At 41.2% G+C, this 20,005-nt stretch overlaps 1 protein-coding gene across 1 annotated transcript in view; it reads right to left on the bottom strand.

Moving 5' to 3' along the window:
• The window catches only part of LOC139726552 (HAUS augmin-like complex subunit 4), a 29,606-nt gene extending 10,319 nt beyond the window's left edge, over nt 1-19,287 (bottom strand). Inside the window, exons 1-3 of the mRNA XM_071637546.1 lie at nt 19,171-19,287; nt 18,410-18,546; nt 16,604-16,735 (exon numbers count right to left, since the gene is read on the bottom strand). Coding sequence (XP_071493647.1) covers nt 16,604-16,735; nt 18,410-18,546; nt 19,171-19,261 — 360 coding nt within the window. The 5' untranslated portion in view covers nt 19,262-19,287. The remainder of the gene's footprint in view (nt 1-16,603; nt 16,736-18,409; nt 18,547-19,170) is intronic.
• Between the last annotated feature and the right edge of the window lie 718 nt (nt 19,288-20,005).

Genomic DNA, 20,005 nt, shown 5'->3' with positions numbered 1-20,005 from the left:
AGCAAATGTGAGATTGAAAGCACTGTGATCTATAGATGTATATAATGTTAGTGATTATTGTATAAATGCATAATTTTAGTGTAAAACATTCATTAGACATATATGAATGACAAAGCAATTTTATTGTAATTTGTGAAACTGAATTAGATCTTATTGTTGTATATTTTACTTATACAATTTTCTTTACAGTTTCACGGGTACGACCGTTGAGAATAAATATCTGACCGATTCCAACTACGTCCCGTTTGTCAACTGGTAATTTATCGCATGGGCAGCTACACCTATGACTCCTGAATAGCGGCAGTACTCATAGAATCTCTGCTGGGTAGATTCAATCTCTTCTCTCGTAGTTGGAAACCTGATGAATTCTCTCTTCCTCCTTGCAATGGCTTCCAAAACGTCTCTGATGACTCTGCAAACAGATGACTGTGACATCGATGCCTCGTCCCCATGCATCCGCTGGAATGAATCTGAATAAAAATATGAAACCACTTAAATAGATTTTTGCGTGGATAATCCTTTATCAAATGCAAAGGTACACATTTGATTAAAATACAAAGAAATATATAATTTGATTTAAGCCTGTGAAAATGACTGATCCTACTCCCATACAAATAAGTTCCAAATGCAACAATTTCCCATGTAAACTGGAGTATTCCCCCCCCCCCCCACAACAACAAAAATGGTACAAAATGATACAAAGAAAAATGTTTGGCAGCTCTGTTAAATCACTGGTATGAGGAAAACAATTAAAAGTCTAAATAAAAGAAAAGCTGAGCAATACTAACATTAAGAGAGAGTATGCAGATCTAGTGCTCACCAGGGTACACATAATCTCCTGTATTACCAACCTTAGGGAACCTCCAGCTCCTTCCCATTATGGATGGTCCCACAGAGATTGTTTATAAATCCCCTCACTACTCAAAACAACAATATGAACAAGAACAAGAACAACAACAACCACAACAACAAAAGGACAAACATATAAAATGCAATTTGTAAAATTTAATGAGCAAAAATGTATTAACTTACAAACGGCATAAAAGCAGAGAGTGGTCAACACCTGCACATGAACAGGTAGTGCATCATTCCAATCTGTGTCCCTCCTCAGATCACCTCCAAGCATATTGATGAGGTGGAGTGCAGAGTATCTTTCGAAAATATGTAGCTCACTTGAAAAGCTTCATCCTCATACAGTTCAAATGGATTCTGCCTGTCAGCCAATCCTCTTCGAGGCCTTTCAGCTCTCTATGAATGTACGGAGGAATAATTTGGACAATAATATACTATGTAGTTAGAAAATATGTTGTAAAACAAAATGATTCTCCTTATTGGTCATAAAACATATTCAATAATGAGGTTTATGAAACAAATACCGTATCTACTATTCTGTTTCCTTAGTGCTGTTCACCTCAGCTCTACCCAAGAATGATAGCAGGGTCGGTACAAACAACTCCTTGGGAGTGAGCATTTCTTCTACTATCCTCATGATCAGTCAATACTTGGTGTTATTTCATCTTAACTAAATGAAAAAAAAAAACAACTTTAAGGTGAACAAGAGTATTGGGGAGAACATTACTGTTACAGTTTGTATATGCTTAAAACAGTAATGTGCCACTTAATTGTCCATCTAATTCACTTTCATAGGATGACAAAATAAAAATGAAATACACAAAGACAATAAATTGTCGTCACTAATGTCAGTTTTGTCAACTGTCAACTGGTGATTACCATGCATTTCTTGAGCCAAATGATCAGTTGTAAAGTACTTGCATAGTCCAGTCAGTAGAATACACAGAATTAAATAGGTGATCTTTAAAATGTCATTATTGTTAATGCCCACTACTCTAATTTGCCATACATTTAACTTGAGAACTATAATTATAAGAAGCACCACTGCATGCTGATGTACATGTGTAATTTGGAAGGATGATAATTTAGTTAGATTATAAATGTATGTCAACTTTAGCAGTGGCCCAGTTGCCACTGGCAAAACAAAAGTTTTCTCGAGCACCAAAAACTGAGCCCTTTGTGGCCCGGTTGGCCACTCATAACAGTCATAGCAATGTTTCCTGATTAAATTTATTCATGAAAGTCAGAAATTTGTGCTTACATTCTGTATTGCAATTGTATCCGAAATTGAATTGGCCCACCAATCATCTTAGTTAAGTGGCCCAGCTGGCCACCTGAAAAATAAGTTCAGCCATGTATGTCTTTCTCATTATTAAGTGAATAATCACTTTGAAGAAGCCATGTTGTCCTATTTCCATGCTTTATCGTACAAAGGAAAACATTGAATGTTACATCAAGGCAAGCACCAAAAAATGAAACAAAATACCTCTCAGTCTTTGGAGTATAGCTGGAGATGTCTCAAATGGTTGCGCAGCCATTATTGGTGTTTCCTACATTTGGTACAAAAAGGACAAAGATCTTAACTGCATTGAAGAGATTGATTCAGACTATGACATTTTCAACAACAAAGACCTGCGAACAACAAATGAATGCAGTTTAAAAAGATGTACCCAATAATGAATTTAGAGATTCAGCCATGTTGATACATTTTTCTTTTGCAAGTAAATTATTTGAGAATTTTACACTTCAAGATGATTTAATGTAATCATTAGAAGTAAAAGAGAAGTTTTGACATCTTGACAATTTTTAGTATACATAAAAAGAGCTTGTGGGTCTAGCGCCCATACTAGCACATGTAGTATTGCCAGATTTGGGGCATTTTTGTAAATTAAACAAAAGATGCTACCCTGGAGCACCCTGGGGAGCTACACTCGCCACATGTACATTTTTAACTCCCCACCCCTTACAGATTTCCCTCTAAGTTTGGTTAAAATCTGCTTGTCAGTTGTTAAGATGGGAATGGTGAGCGATCGCTAGAGCTCACTTGAGCTATTTGGCTCAGGTGAGCTGAAAACACTAATCAGAAAATTGCAGATGGTCAGTGCCAAATTTGGTTAAAATCTTTCCAATTGTTTTCAAGAAGATGGCAATGTAGAAAGGATGTTGTTGCCGCCCCAGGGCCCCTCTTAAGAGTATCCCACTTGTACAATACTCCCTCTCCACATAACGTAGATGCTTACCAATTTTGTCATTTACACAGACCTAGTGATAACATTTTTTTTTTTTTACAGTAATAATCTGCTTATTTACTCATCTGATTTCTTCAAATATTTTAAAATTCCATCTTTTTTTTTTTTCATTCTCTAATACACACTTTTATCATGGTGGATTCTAGTTTAAGGCTCACGATCACCCATGCAATAATGAATCTGTTTCCGAATTTCATTTATGAGCTACCACAGTGGAATCTTACAATGCAATGATGAACACATAACTTTCTCACAGGGTACTGTAGTAAGTTCAAGCTTGTAATTATGATTAATGAAATCTCCACAAGTCATGTTTTTAAACAAGTATTCCACATTTTCAATTCCTCCCCAACTTGTGCATTTCCGAAAGGATTCTACTTACGGTTTTGTTTTTTACAGCAAAACCAAGTTTCCTGTTGATGGCAGTCAAAGGATGTGTCTACTGCAACAGATAAATCACATAAAAAGGGAATGTCATCCATCTAAACTTTGATAAGTAACTCAATCATTTTCAAAGCAGGATCATGTCAATAATTATATCGAAGAATAAATCGTCGGCTGGCCAATATAATTGGTAAACACACATCACTACATTACATGCCTTCACACATCAGTCACTTGTTTTCCGCATACAATATGACAATTCTCGAGTAGAAGCTGTTATGACTGAACAATTGGTTAACCACTTGTTAATGTAGTGTTGTACATCATTTCCGCATACGATGTGCTTCGCAAATTTCACAATACACGTGTACGTTCCTTCGAAGCTCCGTTGTTGGCAGACAAACAGAGCTTCGATATCGGAGTTACCCTGTAGTGTTAGCAAAGTACATTGTATATCAAATAATAATATCGCTACTTGTCTTGTATGCTAGCTTTTACTACGTAACAAGACATCAGCGAGTTGCGACAGATAAAAACGATGGACTCTCAATCTCATTAAAATGACCCAATACTAAAAATTATAGACTAGTCAGCGCAGTGGGACTAGCGCGACAAACGCACCTCGTAACAAACCACAGGACCTAGACTAACTGCGACCAGCAGCCTCATACGCATAGCGTAACGCTATGCGTATGGGGCTGCTGGTTGCAGATAGACCTAACGACACGTGTTTAGACCTATTAATCTATCATAATAATACTACAGAATGTTGGTACTCACCAGCAAAAGGTTGCAAATTCTGTAAAAACAGTATACGGTTCTCTCCTATTGAGGAGACACTGTTCGCGAACGATTGCTCATGTTGCTGCCTTCTTGGAGGACCGTATCCTATCTTTACGGCAATTTGCAAACTTTTGCTGGTGAGTACCAACGTCTAATTATAGCAAGACGTGTTTGTCACACTTTTCCCATTTAATATTTTGGTAATGTTTAATATTACTAACAAAGAACTAGACTTAGTTCTAGTTTCTAATATTTATAAGGTCATTTTAACGTTAGATTATAATGTTCGATTGTGTAGTTTGTAAGCCATTGTTGTAAGAGTTCATTTTTATACGCCCTGACTCGCTGCGGAAAGATCCTTTTGGGACAGCCACCCCAATTACATTAGTACTAGAGTTCTAGGCCTAGGTCCTACTAACGTTACAGTAGGTCTAGAATCTTAATTCTAGGCCTAGGCCTAGATCTACTAGATCCTAGTACTAACACCGTTACAGCGTACTACTCTAGCCCGACCAGATGCTGTTTGAATAGTACGCTGTTACAGCGACTGCGCTGTGTATACTTAGTCTACTAGTACTACGTTACGTACTAACGTTAGTAGTACCAGTACGTAGTAGGTCCTACTAGTAGAATCTAGTAGGCCTACAGTGAGTCAGTGCAGCTAACGTTAGATCTAGATCCTATACAAGTTACAACTCTACCTAGCCTAACCTTGCTTGCGATACGCACTGTTACGACCAAAATCACTCCGAGAATGATCGCACAAAAGAAACAATCAACTAATGTTCAGGCGGTTTATTAACGGTGATATTGTGGGTACAGACTGGTAATCGGCGTCACATCAATACAATAATGATCACGAGAAACAAATATAAGTCAGTAATGGAATCACTTACGTACACATTACACGCAATATCCCTGGAAATGTCCAAATACGATGCTTGATGCACAAATGAATGATCCGTGATGCACCGATGAATGATTCCTTCGACGTAACTCCAGAGGCGCAGGTTACGATAGTCCACGGTATAGATCCGGGGTAAAATCCACGAAATATGTCCACGGCGAAACGTGCAGAGTCCAAACGTTGTGACGACCACGTCCAGTTGATGCGTTGAATGATGATTCACTTAATAACGTTCAGCTAAGAATCCAGCCCATCACAGCTTTGCCATAGCAATGTCCGTTGACATTAAAATATGGAGTCCAATGAAGGCACATTAATTCTCTGCAGGCAAAATGTCTCCCAGGCCAAGTATCTCCACAAACATAACAGGTCAGCAGGTAACACAGGACTGACTATAACAAGTCGCTTCAGAGCCAGGAGTGACGTAACTCTCAGAGCAGAGGTGTTGGGTACTCTGCCTACTGCAGAATTTCTCTAGCTTATATACTATCTATTCACCCCTTCTAGCACATTCTATAACTCTCTCCAACCTACTAGCCAGTCTAAGTTCCAGGAAACCTGGATGACTCACTGCCTAACTATGTACAAAACATCACTGCCAAGAATAACTACCAATCACATTGGGCTACAGGGACAGTGCCTCACTCAGCCAAATATGTTAGCACTTCCCAGAACTTTCTGGAATGGGTGAAATCATTCTAGATTGAGTGAGCTATAATGTATTTCCTGTTACATGCATGTACTGTATAGCTACATTGTATACCACCTAGAAAATTCTCCACTGATCTGGTCAGCCTGTATGTACTATATGTATACCACATAGAATGTTCTCCATTAATCTGGTCCACCTGTGTACATACACATTATAACAACCATGCATACAGTACATCATACATGTACATAACTACTAGTGTGTACATTTGTGACACCATCCCCCATGGGAAAAAGAAAGCCTTGCCGTAGCAAGGGTTTCTTTTACCTTCACAATTTCTCATTATTATTTACAATGAATGTGAGGTAAAATCCAAGTCAAGCTACAATAATCACATACTATCACATGCCTTTTGGATAGCTGTATTAATTCCATGTTCTCTTTTCATGGATACTATTTACAATGATATTGCTTGGATTCTCGGAGCTTATACAATCATATCAAACTGTTTTGCACACATTAATGAATATGCTTAACACATACACTGGAAATGATATGCGGTGAAAACTTTTCACCTTTGATACTCTCTTCATGTTACACTCTTGACAGAGCGTCGGCAATTACATTGTTTTTGCCTGCCACATGTTTGATTTTGAGTGCATATGGCTGCGTCATCATGCTCCATCTGAACAACCTGTTGTTCTTCATTTTGAACCGGTCTAAAAAGACCAAAGGGTTGTGGTCAGTATAGACCGTGATCTCCCCTTTGCTATTTGTCAAGTACACTTCGTATTGCTGGAGGGCAAGGATGAGACTGAGAGCCTCCTTCTCAATTGTGGAGTACTTCTTCTGGTATGCGTTCAATTTTTTTTGAGAAGTAGCTAACTGGTCGTTCAGTGCCTTCTTCATCTTCTTGGAGCAAAACCGCTCCCACTCCTACATCGCTAGCATCTATTGCCACCTTGAATGGCTTTGCGAAGTCAGGAGCTGCCAAAACAGGCTCATTAGCAAGGACTGCCTTTAGTTTCTCGAAGGCTCTTTGACACTCATCAGTCCATGTGTACTTCGCCTTGCCCTTCAGCAGGTTTGTTAGGGGGGTGACTACAGTGCTGAAATTCGGTACAAATTTCCTGTAGAAACCAGCCATGCCCAGAAATCTGAGCAACTCCTTCTTGGATTGGGGGATGGGAAAGCCTAGTATAGCCTCTACCTTGGCTTCTCTTGGCAATACTTGTCCCTGACCGACTACATGCCCGAGATACACCACTTTGGCCTTTGCAAATTCACTCTTTGCCAGATTAATCACCAATCCGGCCTCCTTGAGTCGATCAAAAAGTTGCCGCAAGTGTGTAATGTGCTCCTCCCACGTGTCGCTATACACTAGGATGTCATCAATGTATACTACACAGTTGTCAAGTCCGGCAATGATTTGGTTTGTCAGCCGTTGGAAGGTGGCCGGAGCATTTTTCATGCCGAATGGCATTACTTTGCATTGGAACAAGCCATCTGGTGTAGCAAAGGCAGAAATCTCTCTGGCTTTGTCGGTCAAGGGCACTTGCCAGTATCCCTTTAGAAGGTCTATTTTACTGACATATGCAGAATTTCCGACCCTGTCAATGCAATCTTCTAGTCTGGGAATGGGGAAAGAGTCTGTTTTTGTCACGGCATTCACCTTTCTGTAATCTATACAGAATCTTTGAGACCCATCCGGTTTGGGCACCATGACGATTGGGGAGCTCCAACTGCTTTTACTCGGTTCTATTATGTCATTGTCTAGCATGTATTGAACCTCTTCCCTTACTTTTTGCAGTTTGCTCGGGTTTAACCTGTAAGGGTTTTGCTTGATAGGGTCAGCATCTCCTACATCAACATCATGTACAGCAAGAGGGGTGCAGCCTGGTTTGTCCTTACACAATTCTTTGTACTCATGTAATAGACTAGTCACATCTTTCCTCTGATTTTCAGGTAGGTAGTTCAGTGCCTCATCTACTTTCCCTAACATCTCTGAGTTAGACAACCTGGCACTAGAGGGCTCACTTCCATTCTCATCTTGAGCTTCTCCCTCTTCATCTACTTCTTCTACTACCACCTGAGCTACGCCTACCGGCTGACTAGCCTTTCTCTCATAGTACTCTTTCAGCATGTTTATGTGACACACCCTCTGATCTTTTCGTCTGTCTGGCGTACTGATCACATAGTTCACATCATTGAATTTCTTTTTGACACTGTATGGGCCACTGAACTTGGCTTTCAGTGGTTCACCTTGTATGGGCAGCAGTACAAGAACTTTGTCACCTGGGTTGAAAGTTCGGGCTTTGGCATTTTTGTCTGCCTTTCTCTTCATAGAGTCTTGTGACACTTTCAAGTGTTCCCTAGCTACCTCACAAGCCTTTGAAAGCCTTTCACGAAACTTTGACACATAGTCAAGTAGGTGGACCTCATCATCCTCAGTCATGAACTTCTCTTTGATGAGCTTCAGTGGGCCCCTAACTTCATGACCGTACACCAACTCAAATGGGCTGAAACCCGTCGACTCATTTGGGGAGTCCCTCGTCGCAAACAGCAGGAAAGGGATGCCCTTATCCCAATCCTCGGGATACTCCTCACAAAATGCCCTAATCATTGTCTTTAGGGTCTGGTGGTAGCGCTCCAACGCACCTTGGGACTGGGGATGATAAGCTGAGGACTTCAGCTGCTTCACACCCAAACGATACATCACCTCTTGAAATATGCCTGACATGAAATTTGACCCTTGGTCAGACTGCACTTCCTTGGGCAACCCATACCTAGTGAAAAACTGCACTAGAGCATCTACCACAGTCTTAGCAGTGATATTTCGCAAAGGGATAGCCTCTGGAAACCGTGTAGACATATCCATGATTGTCAAGAGGTACTTGTGACCCGACCTAGTCCTAGGCAAAGGTCCAACACAGTCAACTAGAACCCGACTGAATGGTTCTTCAAACGCAGGTATCGGAATCAATGGCGCCGGCTTCACCGAATGCTGTGGTTTACCAGCCACTTGACATGTGTGACAAGTCTTGCAAAACTCAGCCACATCCACATTCAACCCTGGCCAATAAAAATGCCTCATGATCCGATCCTTTGTCTTTCTGACGCCTAAATGGCCGCCAACAAGTAACTCGTGGGCAATCCTCAAGATCTCACTGCGGTAACTAGGAGGGACAACAACTTGACGGACCACCGTCCAATCCTCATCAGCTGGCCTATGGGGAGGTCTCCACTTCCTCATCAAAATGCCATCTTTGACATAATAGCACTCAGGGACCTTTTCAGCCTCAGCCTCAGAACACGCCGTCTGAGACAAGCCTTTCAACTCAGAGTCTGCCTGCTGTGCTTCAACCAAGGAAGACTTGCTAAACAGTCCATCACTGTTAGCCTCGGAGCCTAATACAGCAACCCCATCAATTAAATCCTTGAAAAAGGTTTCTGCCAACCAAACACCGGAATTCTCCTCCACATCAACAGAATCCGCATCATCTTGAATAGCTCTACGAGCCTGAGACCTAGTCACAACACAATCTGGGAAAATCCCAGGAAACTCCTCCTGCAACTGCTCAGTTTCAGCAACCACCACTGGTTTCTCCGAAACAACTGGAGACGCAACCACCTTGTCCCCAGCCAAGTCATTCCCCAACAGGAAATCAATCCCTGCCATGGGCAACTCAGGAACAACTCCAACAGTAACAGGACCAGAAACTAGGTCACACTTCAAATCCACTCTATACAGTGGCACTGACATATAACTGCCATCAACAGTCTGAATCAAAACTTTTGCATTCACTGCACTATCTGGTGGAAAAGTCATACCACCATCCACCATCAACGACTGAGAGGCCCCCGTATCCCGCAGGATGACTACTGGCTTACCTGCCTCACCAGAAGTACATGGGGTCACCTCACCATCAAACAAAAAGCTACGATAGCTCTCATCCACCTGCTTCAGCCTATCTTTGAATTTGGGAGATTGACTTTCAGTGGCCTGTGTTTCACTGAATGGGACACTGTTTTCGAGTAGGACACTTTTTGACATGACAAATCCTAAGTCCTTCTTTGTTTTGTTTTGCAACTTCCAACACTGTGACTTTACATGCCCTGTCTTGTTACAGTGAAAACATTTGATGACATTTGCACTTGTACTGGACCCTTTGTCAGATTGAGACTTTGGTGCCGATGAAGTTTCAGAACTCGTGCCTTTTTCAGGACCAGCATTCTTTGGATTGCTCGACTGATTTTTGTCTCTCTTGTTTCCAGAGAAATTCCTGAAAGGTGGTCTGTTGTCATTTCTGTGGGTCAGCTCATACTCATCAGCCATCAAGGCTGCTTTATGCAATCTTGTCACTTTGTGATCATCCAAATGCGACCTCACACTGAAAGCAACACTCTTTTTGAATTCTTCCAAGAGAACAACCTCACGTAGGTTATCAAAATCCTGATCCACTTTCAGGGACCTGTACCACCTATCAAACATCATTTCTTTTTCACGAGCAAACTCAACATGTGTCTGGCCTGGTTTGCGGTACGAATTTCTGAACTTGTGTCTGTACGCCTCTGGCACCAACTCATTAAGCATTCAACACTGCTTTCTTGACTGTAGCATAGTCACGTGATTGCTCTTCAGAGAGAGATGAGTACACATCAGCTGCTTTGCCGACAAACACACTTTGAAGGAGCAAGGGCCAAAATTCCTGTGGCCAGTTCAAGCTGTTAGCCACCTTCTCAAATGACACAAAATATGCATCAACTCTGTTTTCTTCAAACTTTGGCACCAATCGAATGTTCTTGGCCAAATCAAATTCAGAGGGAGCCCTTTCACGATTTCCAACAGTCTGTGCATGAGTCAATTCCATCTCACGCAATTTCAGTTGTTGCTCCATTTTCTTCTCTTCAATTTCAAGTTTCCTCATTTCAATTTCTCTTTCTCTTTCTCTTTCCTTCATTTCCATTTCTTTCTCCTTCAGTTGCAATTTAGCAAGCTCAAGCCGTGTTTGATCTGAAATTTGAGCTCGATCTGGAGTGTCAATTTCTTCTTTGAGCTCCATGTGACCAGCTACCAAGTCAAGAATCTCTGCCTTTCTTACACCTTGTGGAACATCTACATTCAAATGCTGTGCAATAGCAGTCAAATCACATTTGCGTAACCTTTGCAAGTCTTTGAGGGACAAATCTGTCCTCTGAACAAATGCCTGAACATCCATTGTACTGATTGACATTGTCACACTGTATTACACACAATATACAATTGAACAATCAACTCAACTGATATTTTGTCTGTACCAATATTCTGGATTCCGGAACGTTCCAAATTCTAAGTTTTGGCTTAAATTCACTTCCCGGACACAAGCCCCCAATTTTGTTACGACCAAAATCACTCCGAGAATGATCGCACAAAAGAAACAATCAACTAATGTTCAGGCGGTTTATTAACGGTGATATTGTGGGTACAGACTGGTAATCGGCGTCACATCAATACAATAATGATCACGAGAAACAAATATAAGTCAGTAATGGAATCACTTACGTACACATTACACGCAATATCCCTGGAAATGTCCAAATACGATGCTTGATGCACAAATGAATGATCCGTGATGCACCGATGAATGATTCCTTCGACGTAACTCCAGAGGCGCAGGTTACGATAGTCCACGGTATAGATCCGGGGTAAAATCCACGAAATATGTCCACGGCGAAACGTGCAGAGTCCAAACGTTGTGACGACCACGTCCAGTTGATGCGTTGAATGATGATTCACTTAATAACGTTCAGCTAAGAATCCAGCCCATCACAGCTTTGCCATAGCAATGTCCGTTGACATTAAAATATGGAGTCCAATGAAGGCACATTAATTCTCTGCAGGCAAAATGTCTCCCAGGCCAAGTATCTCCACAAACATAACAGGTCAGCAGGTAACACAGGACTGACTATAACAAGTCGCTTCAGAGCCAGGAGTGACGTAACTCTCAGAGCAGAGGTGTTGGGTACTCTGCCTACTGCAGAATTTCTCTAGCTTATATACTATCTATTCACCCCTTCTAGCACATTCTATAACTCTCTCCAACCTACTAGCCAGTCTAAGTTCCAGGAAACCTGGATGACTCACTGCCTAACTATGTACAAAACATCACTGCCAAGAATAACTACCAATCACATTGGGCTACAGGGACAGTGCCTCACTCAGCCAAATATGTTAGCACTTCCCAGAACTTTCTGGAATGGGTGAAATCATTCTAGATTGAGTGAGCTATAATGTATTTCCTGTTACATGCATGTACTGTATAGCTACATTGTATACCACCTAGAAAATTCTCCACTGATCTGGTCAGCCTGTATGTACTATATGTATACCACATAGAATGTTCTCCATTAATCTGGTCCACCTGTGTACATACACATTAAAACAACCATGCATACAGTACATCATACATGTACATAACTACTAGTGTGTACATTTGTGACAGCACGGATGCACACACGCACTCACCTTTACTTTGTCTCACTTACAGTTACACTCACTTTTGTCCCAAAAGGAACTCTTGCCAAACTGAACAAAGGTCTAGACCTAACATAACCCCGGGTGCTCCTTGGAATTGTACACAGTTATCAAAGCCTAGGCCTAGTCCTATACAGTACTGTCCAACGCTTCGCGTTGCGTGGGGCTGGTCGCAGTTCTAGACTAGGTCCTAAGTTTTTAAATGTTAAGGATACGTAGGCTACTCTTCCGTGAGAACTCACACTTCACTGGTTACCTAGGCCTGGCTAGGTCTCTCGTTTGAGACTGATCCTAGATCCTCTAGGCTCTACGCTCTAGATCTATACTAGGCCCTAATTACTATTTTGGAATGGTGTATAGGAAGATCAAACTTTTTCTTCAATTCTAGCCAGTTTTGTGTGCCTGCCTGACCATGAGCAGGTAAAGAATAGAGAGAACTGGCAGAGCTCTGAAAGGAGTCAAGCAAGGTCACAATTCAAGGAGAAGGATGTGTGGTATGGTGGTAGCTCGCCGCTATCTATGTGCGAGAGGGCGACACAAAAATATACGTGTAGGACTACACAAAACCTGCTGAAGATAACGCATCTCTATATCAAATCCCGTGTTCAGCTAGGTAGCATTGCATGCATTTTATACCATCAATCTAAAATTTTCTTCACAAATAAGAACAATGGATGATAGCGTAGAACACTTCTCATCACTATAAATGGATAAATTACTCACGATTTTCTAAGAGTTGGAGCGGACGCTAGTAACTCTCTAACCATCAACAACTCTTTATTCTCTTGCCGAGTGATTCAAGAATTGCCGCGCCGACCACCTCGTCTGCAAAAGTATGTCCCGAAATGCTGCTCTGTGATTGGTTAAAACCACGGTTTCAGTTGAGTCCACTGTTTCAGACCACCCCAAACAGTTGACTCAAAATCGTGACGTAGAAGACTGCGGAGAAACCATGGTTTCTGCCGAAACCACCTTTGTGAATCGCAAGTTGAAACCATAGTTTCAAATCTGAGGTTTGAAACCATGGTTTCGAGCGAAACCACCTTTGTGAATTCGGGCCAATGAATCTGAACAAACAAAGAAAAATTATTTAAAAATCTGAACTTTCATAAATTTCATATACTTTACTATTAACAAATATTTCTGAAAAATCAGAACACTCTGAAATTAATGTGTTTTCTTTCAGTGAAAAATCTTAATATTCAGATTAAAAGTGAACAGTTGGCAGGTATGAATATGGAATGCTGATATGAGAAGCTTGGCAAAGTAATCAAACAAGTCTGACAGACTTAAGTTACAGAAATTAATGCATGCATGCTGTATATTTCATCAGCATATTTCTTGAATCAGGACTTAGAAGGCAAATTCAAGAGTGGTTTAATTTGCAATTGAGAACCACAGAAGCATTAGGCAAGAATGAGCAGACTTGCCTTGTCAACAGATACATACATTACATTTATGTGTTAGGGATAATACTCTGAACTTTTGTTCAGAATATAGTTTTGTTTCCTTTTTGAACCACAATATAAACCACAAGATCAGGCAATGCTGCATTTCTTTTTTACTTTTTTTTTTAACCTCACAACCTGTACACATGTACATAAAAGACGAAATCAACTACCATAAGTTTAAGTATTGTACAGTGCAGACACAATATAAACTGTGTTGACATTAAGGATTTGAAAGGGCCATGCTGCTGAAAAATTTGTGTGAATCCAAAGACTAATTGCATGCTCTACCTATCCTTACTTGTGCTAGTAGTATTATGTGTGCATAGTTACCTGCAAATTTGGGTATTTATTGTACTTTGTTTCGTTTTAAATTTTCTTGGTATCTATAAACAGAAAACCTTGCAATGACCTCGGAGATTGCCACCCCCCCCCCCCCCCCCCCCCCCCCCGAAAAGAAACATAACTAGAAATTTCGTGCTCGGCGGGTCGCGCGGCCGAGCACATGTATCCCCCGAACCCACAGCATCAAGAAGCAGACCCTACTGGATATACCTTTCATGTATAAAGACGGAACAAGTGAGGGCGCCATCACCAAAAACCATAGGCATCTTTGTCTTATCATAATACACCTTCATGCCAAATTTAAAGATTGAAGAACTGCAGCCAGTAGAGCGCTCACAAGCAGACCCTATTGAATTTACCTTTTCATGTATAGAGACAGAACAAGCGAGGGCGCCATCACCAAAAATAGGCCTCTTCGTCTTATCGTAATACACCTTCATGCCAAGTTTGAAGATAATCGAAGAACTGCAGCCAGTAGAGCGCTCACAAGCAGACCCTATTGATTTTACCTTTTCATGTATAAAGACGGGACAAGCGAGGGCGCCATCACCAAAAACAATAGGCCTCTTCATCTTACCATAATACACCTTCATGCCAAATTTGAAAATGATCGAAGAACTGCAGCCAGTAGAGCGCTCACAAGCAGACCCTATTGGATTTACCTTTTCATGTATAAAGACGGAACAAGCGAGGGCGCCATCACCACAAACAATAGGCCTCTTCGTCTAACCATAATACACCTTCATGCCAAGTTTGAAAATGATCGAAAAAATGATCGAAGAAGAACTGCAGCCAGTAGAGCGCTCACAAGCAGACCCTATTGGATATACCTTTTCATGTATAAAAATGGAACAAGCGAGGGCGCCGTCACCAAAAACCATAGGCATCTTTGTCTTATCATAATACACCTTCATGCCAAGTTTGAAGATGATCGAAGAAGAACTGCAGCCAGTAGAGCGCTCACAAGCAGACCCTATTCGATTTACCTTTTCATGTATAAAGACGGAACAAGTGAGGGCGCCATCACCAAAAACAATAGGCGTCTTCGTCTAACCATAATACACCTTCATGCCAAATTTGAAGATGATCGAAGAAGAACTGCAGCCAGTAGAGCACTCACAAGCTGACCCTATTGGATTTACCTTTTCATGTATAAAGACGGAACAAGCGGGGCGCCATCACCCAAAAAACAATAGGCGTCTTCGTCTAACCATAATACACCTTCATGCCAAGTTTGAAGATGATCGAAGAACTACATCCAGTAGAGCGCTCACAAGCAGACCCTATTGGATTTACCTTTTCATGTACAAAGACGGAACAAGCGAGGGCGCCATCACCAAAAACAATACAGTAGGCCTCTTCGTCTTACCATAATACACCTTCATGCCAAGTTTGAAAATGATCGAAAAAATGATCGAAGAAGAACTGCAGCCAGTAGAGCGCTCACAATCAGACCCTATTGGATATACCTTTTCATGTATAAAAATGGAACAAGCGAGGGCGCCATCACCAAAAACCATAGGCATCTTTGTCTTATCATAATACACCTTCATGCCAAGTTTGAAGATGATCGAAGAAGAACTGCAGCCAGTAGAGCGCTCACAAGCAGACCCTATTGGATTTACCTTTTCATGTACAAAGACGGAACAAGCGAGGGCGCCATCACCCAAAAAACAATAGGCGTCTTCGTCTAACCATAATACACCTTCATGCCAAGTTTGAAGATGATCGAAGAAGAACTGCAGCCAGTAGAGCGCTCACAAGCAGACCCTATTGGATTTACCTTTTCATGTACAAAGACGGAACAAGCGAGGGCGCCATCACCAAAAAAATAGGCGTCTTTGTCTAACCATAATACACCTTCATGCCAAGTTTGAAGATGATCGAAGAAGAACTGCAGCCAGTAGAGCGCTCACAAGCAGACCCTATTCGATTTACCTTTTCATGTATAAAGACGGAACAAGCAAGGGCGCCATCACCAAAAACAATAGGCGTCTTCGTCTAACCATAATACACCTTCATGCCAAGTTTGAAGATGATCGAAGAAGAACTGCAGCCAGTAGAGCGCTCACAAGCAGACCCTATTGGATTTACCTTTTCATGTATACAGACGGAACAAGCGAGGGCGCCATCACCAAAAACAATAGGCGTCTTCGTCTAACCATAATACACCTTCATGCCAAATTTGAAGATGATCGGAAAAGAAACGCAGCTGGTAGAGCGCTCACAAGGAAATCTCTGCTGCGGCGGCGGCGGACGCGGACGCGGCGCGACGAGGCCAAATCCATAGTATCCTCCGAACTCTGTTCGGGGGATACAAAAATCTTGATGTAGACAGATTTTTGTTTTGAAATACCGTTTCATCACCAAAACATATGTTTCTGAACACTGAAACTGTCTGTTGAAACTTTCTGAATATAAAATCGCCAGAGAATGGCTTTGCGTTGCTACTGTGACAACTAACCCCACCTGGGCAGACTTTGAGTCTGGGGCCATGTCCTGGGAAGCCACGCTGTGATCCATCAGCACCTTGTGGAGTTCATGGTGCAGGATGTGGTGCTGGAGGTAGTTTGTCTTCTCTCTCTCAAGACTCTCCCTGGCCTGGGGAAAGGATGTGGAGGGGAAAGCAGGGGAAGGGGTATAGATTGTGGGTGGAATGAAGACGGGTTAGAAAGTTGGTAGGCATGACTGAAGTGATTGCAATGAACAAACCTTATGTTGGGAGAACAACTGCAGCAAAACAGGATATAGCTTTCAGCTTGTAACACGCTACTGGAAAACATTTGTGAAACACAGCATCAAATAAGGCACTTCATGTCACTTTTTTTTTAATGCATTACGTTTGGGATATAATACAAGGTTGTATTATTCAAATTCATGAAATTCTTTTATCATGGCTACTACTAAAACACTGATCAATTCAGTGCTTTTTTACGTCCATTCAAGGGCACTTTGTCAATCAGCTGCAAAGGTTGTATTGTGTAGTGAAAGAGTTGTGGTAGATGTTGAGTGAGTTTGGCTTCAACTTCAGAATCAAGAGAAAATAAATTTCTTGCCCATGATGCAGTATCATGACCATACATACAACTGGACAGTACTTATCCATATCAGTACCACTGCATGATAGGATATAACCAGCCATGCAAGTATTTGTACCAGTTGACCACTTATTTCAGCATTCAAGCTGTCATCTCTGGCAAAAATATGTACTGTTGAAGAATGCTCTTAAATCATCAGAAATCATCATAAGTAGCTCTCCGGAGAAAGTTAAATCTCAAAATATTGCACACTGAATGTCTTAATCCTCTTGGCTGAATCAAGCTCTAAAACCTCGGAAACAGAAACAGACACATATTGATTTCTATATCAGATACCTCTAGTAATATGACACTAAACATATTTGCTTTAAGAACACAAAGGATACCCTTCCCAGGCTGAAATAAACCATCACAAGTTGTTTTCAGAAAGTCATCCTGTTCCTACACCGTGCTATCTAGAACAACCTTTGATGCAATCCATGACCATAGATCACATCCATCTGCAATTTGTTCATTTCTACCTCAAACAGCATAATTATGTAGCACTAGCAGCGATTGCTTGAATGCTACTTCACTTTGCAGTTTCAGATTCCCACGTACAAGTATAACTAGTAGCTCACATACAATTTTTTTTTTTCTGCAATGTTAATATTTTGCCCAGGTTTTTTTTTTTTAAATTTCAAATTGTGCAAATAAAAAGAGAAAATTGCAAATTTAGAAACCCACCCAAATTTTCCCCTCTGGTTACATGACTCACAAGTAAGGTTAGACAGAAATATCTGTCTGTCCAGAGGAGTTTTTTATTATTCTTTTAAACTTTTACGGCTCCTCCTCAGTATAAAAAAAGGGATTCTGTGAAGCCAGATGCAGTCTCCGTGGAACATACAGACAAAATACAGACCGATCTTTCGATCAAGTGTAAACAGGTGGTAAAGTACGATGTATGAGAGGGAATCCAGAACCTCTAGTATTCATAATAGGTAGTTATGTCATCTCCCCACTCACAGTCAGAATACATACTCTTCTCATCGCCATGGGGGACATGGGCAGGGGCAGATCCAGGAATTCTGTAAAGGGGAGGCCCCTTTACAAAATTAACGAGGGGCACATGAGCCCCCCCCCCCCCCATTTTTTCTCTTTATTTCTTTAGTTTTAACAAAAAATAAAGAGGGGGCGTACACCCGGCGCGCCCCACTCTGGATCCGCCACTGATGGGGGAACCAGCAGTTTCACACACCTGTTTGCATGACTCCTCAACATGTTTGGATGTTCCATCAGCTGTCAGATGCTGACCAAGAGCTTGCAGTAGATTATGAAGGCCTGGATTCTGCTCAGCGTCGCTGTCCATCAGATGTACCGGCAGACTCATGTTTACTATTAAATGTCAGACAGCATGGGGAAAAAAATAAACAAACAATGCCCAAACAATGACTTGACTTCTAGACTTCTAACAAAACTGAAAGATTGAACAAATGCACACTGCACTAGCGCTGGCAGTGTTCTGCTCTGTGGCTTGTCAAATGTCAGCAAACACTAAAACTTTAACGACTAACAACATGAACAATAAGGACCTTATTGTTAAGGTCGTAAATATCACTTGCAAATGCTATGAATCGAATCCTTGCAAACCATAAACCATCTGACAATTCAAAAAACTTTTGTTATGCCATCCAGACATAGACCTGGATCTATATGTTGGAAGTTGTACTTATAGGTTCTACATAGCAAAGATCTACATCTATTCTCGGTTTGCTTTCCTTTCTAGAACATTAGAATTTGTAGAAGTGGACATCATAAACATTGGCCTAATATACTCCTAGCTCCTGGCATTCTACAGTACAGCCCATGCATGGATGCATTGGCCATTTCGGCATTGCCAAACCACTACGAACATGACGAAGCTTGCTTTGTTGGCTTTGGCTCGAGTTGAAGTTGAAAGAAAGAAATCCAGACAGCGCGGGCGCGGCAAGATCTTGATCTCTCAAATCTGTTGCTTACCTTTGATCACCTTATTGTTATGGTAATCCATGATATTCATTGGTTTCCTGGACGCCGAAAGTGAAAGTACACAAGTCCGCCTCTGCAGCATGCAGCATGAAAAGGCAGCATCCCGATAAGATCAAGACCATCCGGCGGGGCGGGTTGGTTTGCGGGAGCGAGTGCGTGTCGAGCGAGCGCTTGTAGTATAAATGCAGGGCTAGCGGTTCGGGTTTTCATTTCACGCGCGTTATCATTCAAATAGTCTATCATACAATCCCTAGCTTTGGGAAACAACGTTTGGAGATATGTCCAAGAAATCAGCATCAAGTGCTTGTTCCTCATTTCAACTTTATTTCATAACGAAATGATAGATAATTAAATCTGCATAATAAAAAACTAAGATTTTTTATTTACATTCTCCTTTCCAGCATGATCTAAATTTAAGATATTTATTATTGCTTTGAAACTAGACTAAACACAATCATCTTCCTAATTTTATACACAACGATGGGCGAAATTTTGTACACTGTACAACAACCCAAAGAGATTAACACAGAAAACTCTCAGTGGGTATGTCTTGTAGAACTCTAGTTTAATATTGGCAATGTCATTTACCAAAAAGGGATGGTTTATGCATTCAAAATGTCAAAATGTCTGATCACCATTTTTTTTTTAATCATCTCAGTGTTTGAAACTGGGAGACTTTTATTTCAAGTGTGTAAATGAAAAGCAAATACAACTAATATATATGTTTACTTCAGTTCAATGTGCATCTCTCGCATCCCCCAGCCTCTCTATCTCATACTAGTATTCGATAAGAGAAGGAATCTGAGGTGACTTACCTCCATGATAA

The sequence above is a fragment of the Diadema antillarum genome, unplaced genomic scaffold (genome assembly GCF_040938485.1).
Source record: "Diadema antillarum isolate AM-2024a unplaced genomic scaffold, OU_Dant_1.0 scf00000017, whole genome shotgun sequence".
Lineage (NCBI taxonomy): Eukaryota > Metazoa > Echinodermata > Echinoidea > Diadematoida > Diadematidae > Diadema > Diadema antillarum.
This window is presented reverse-complemented; position numbering and strand designations above follow the sequence as displayed.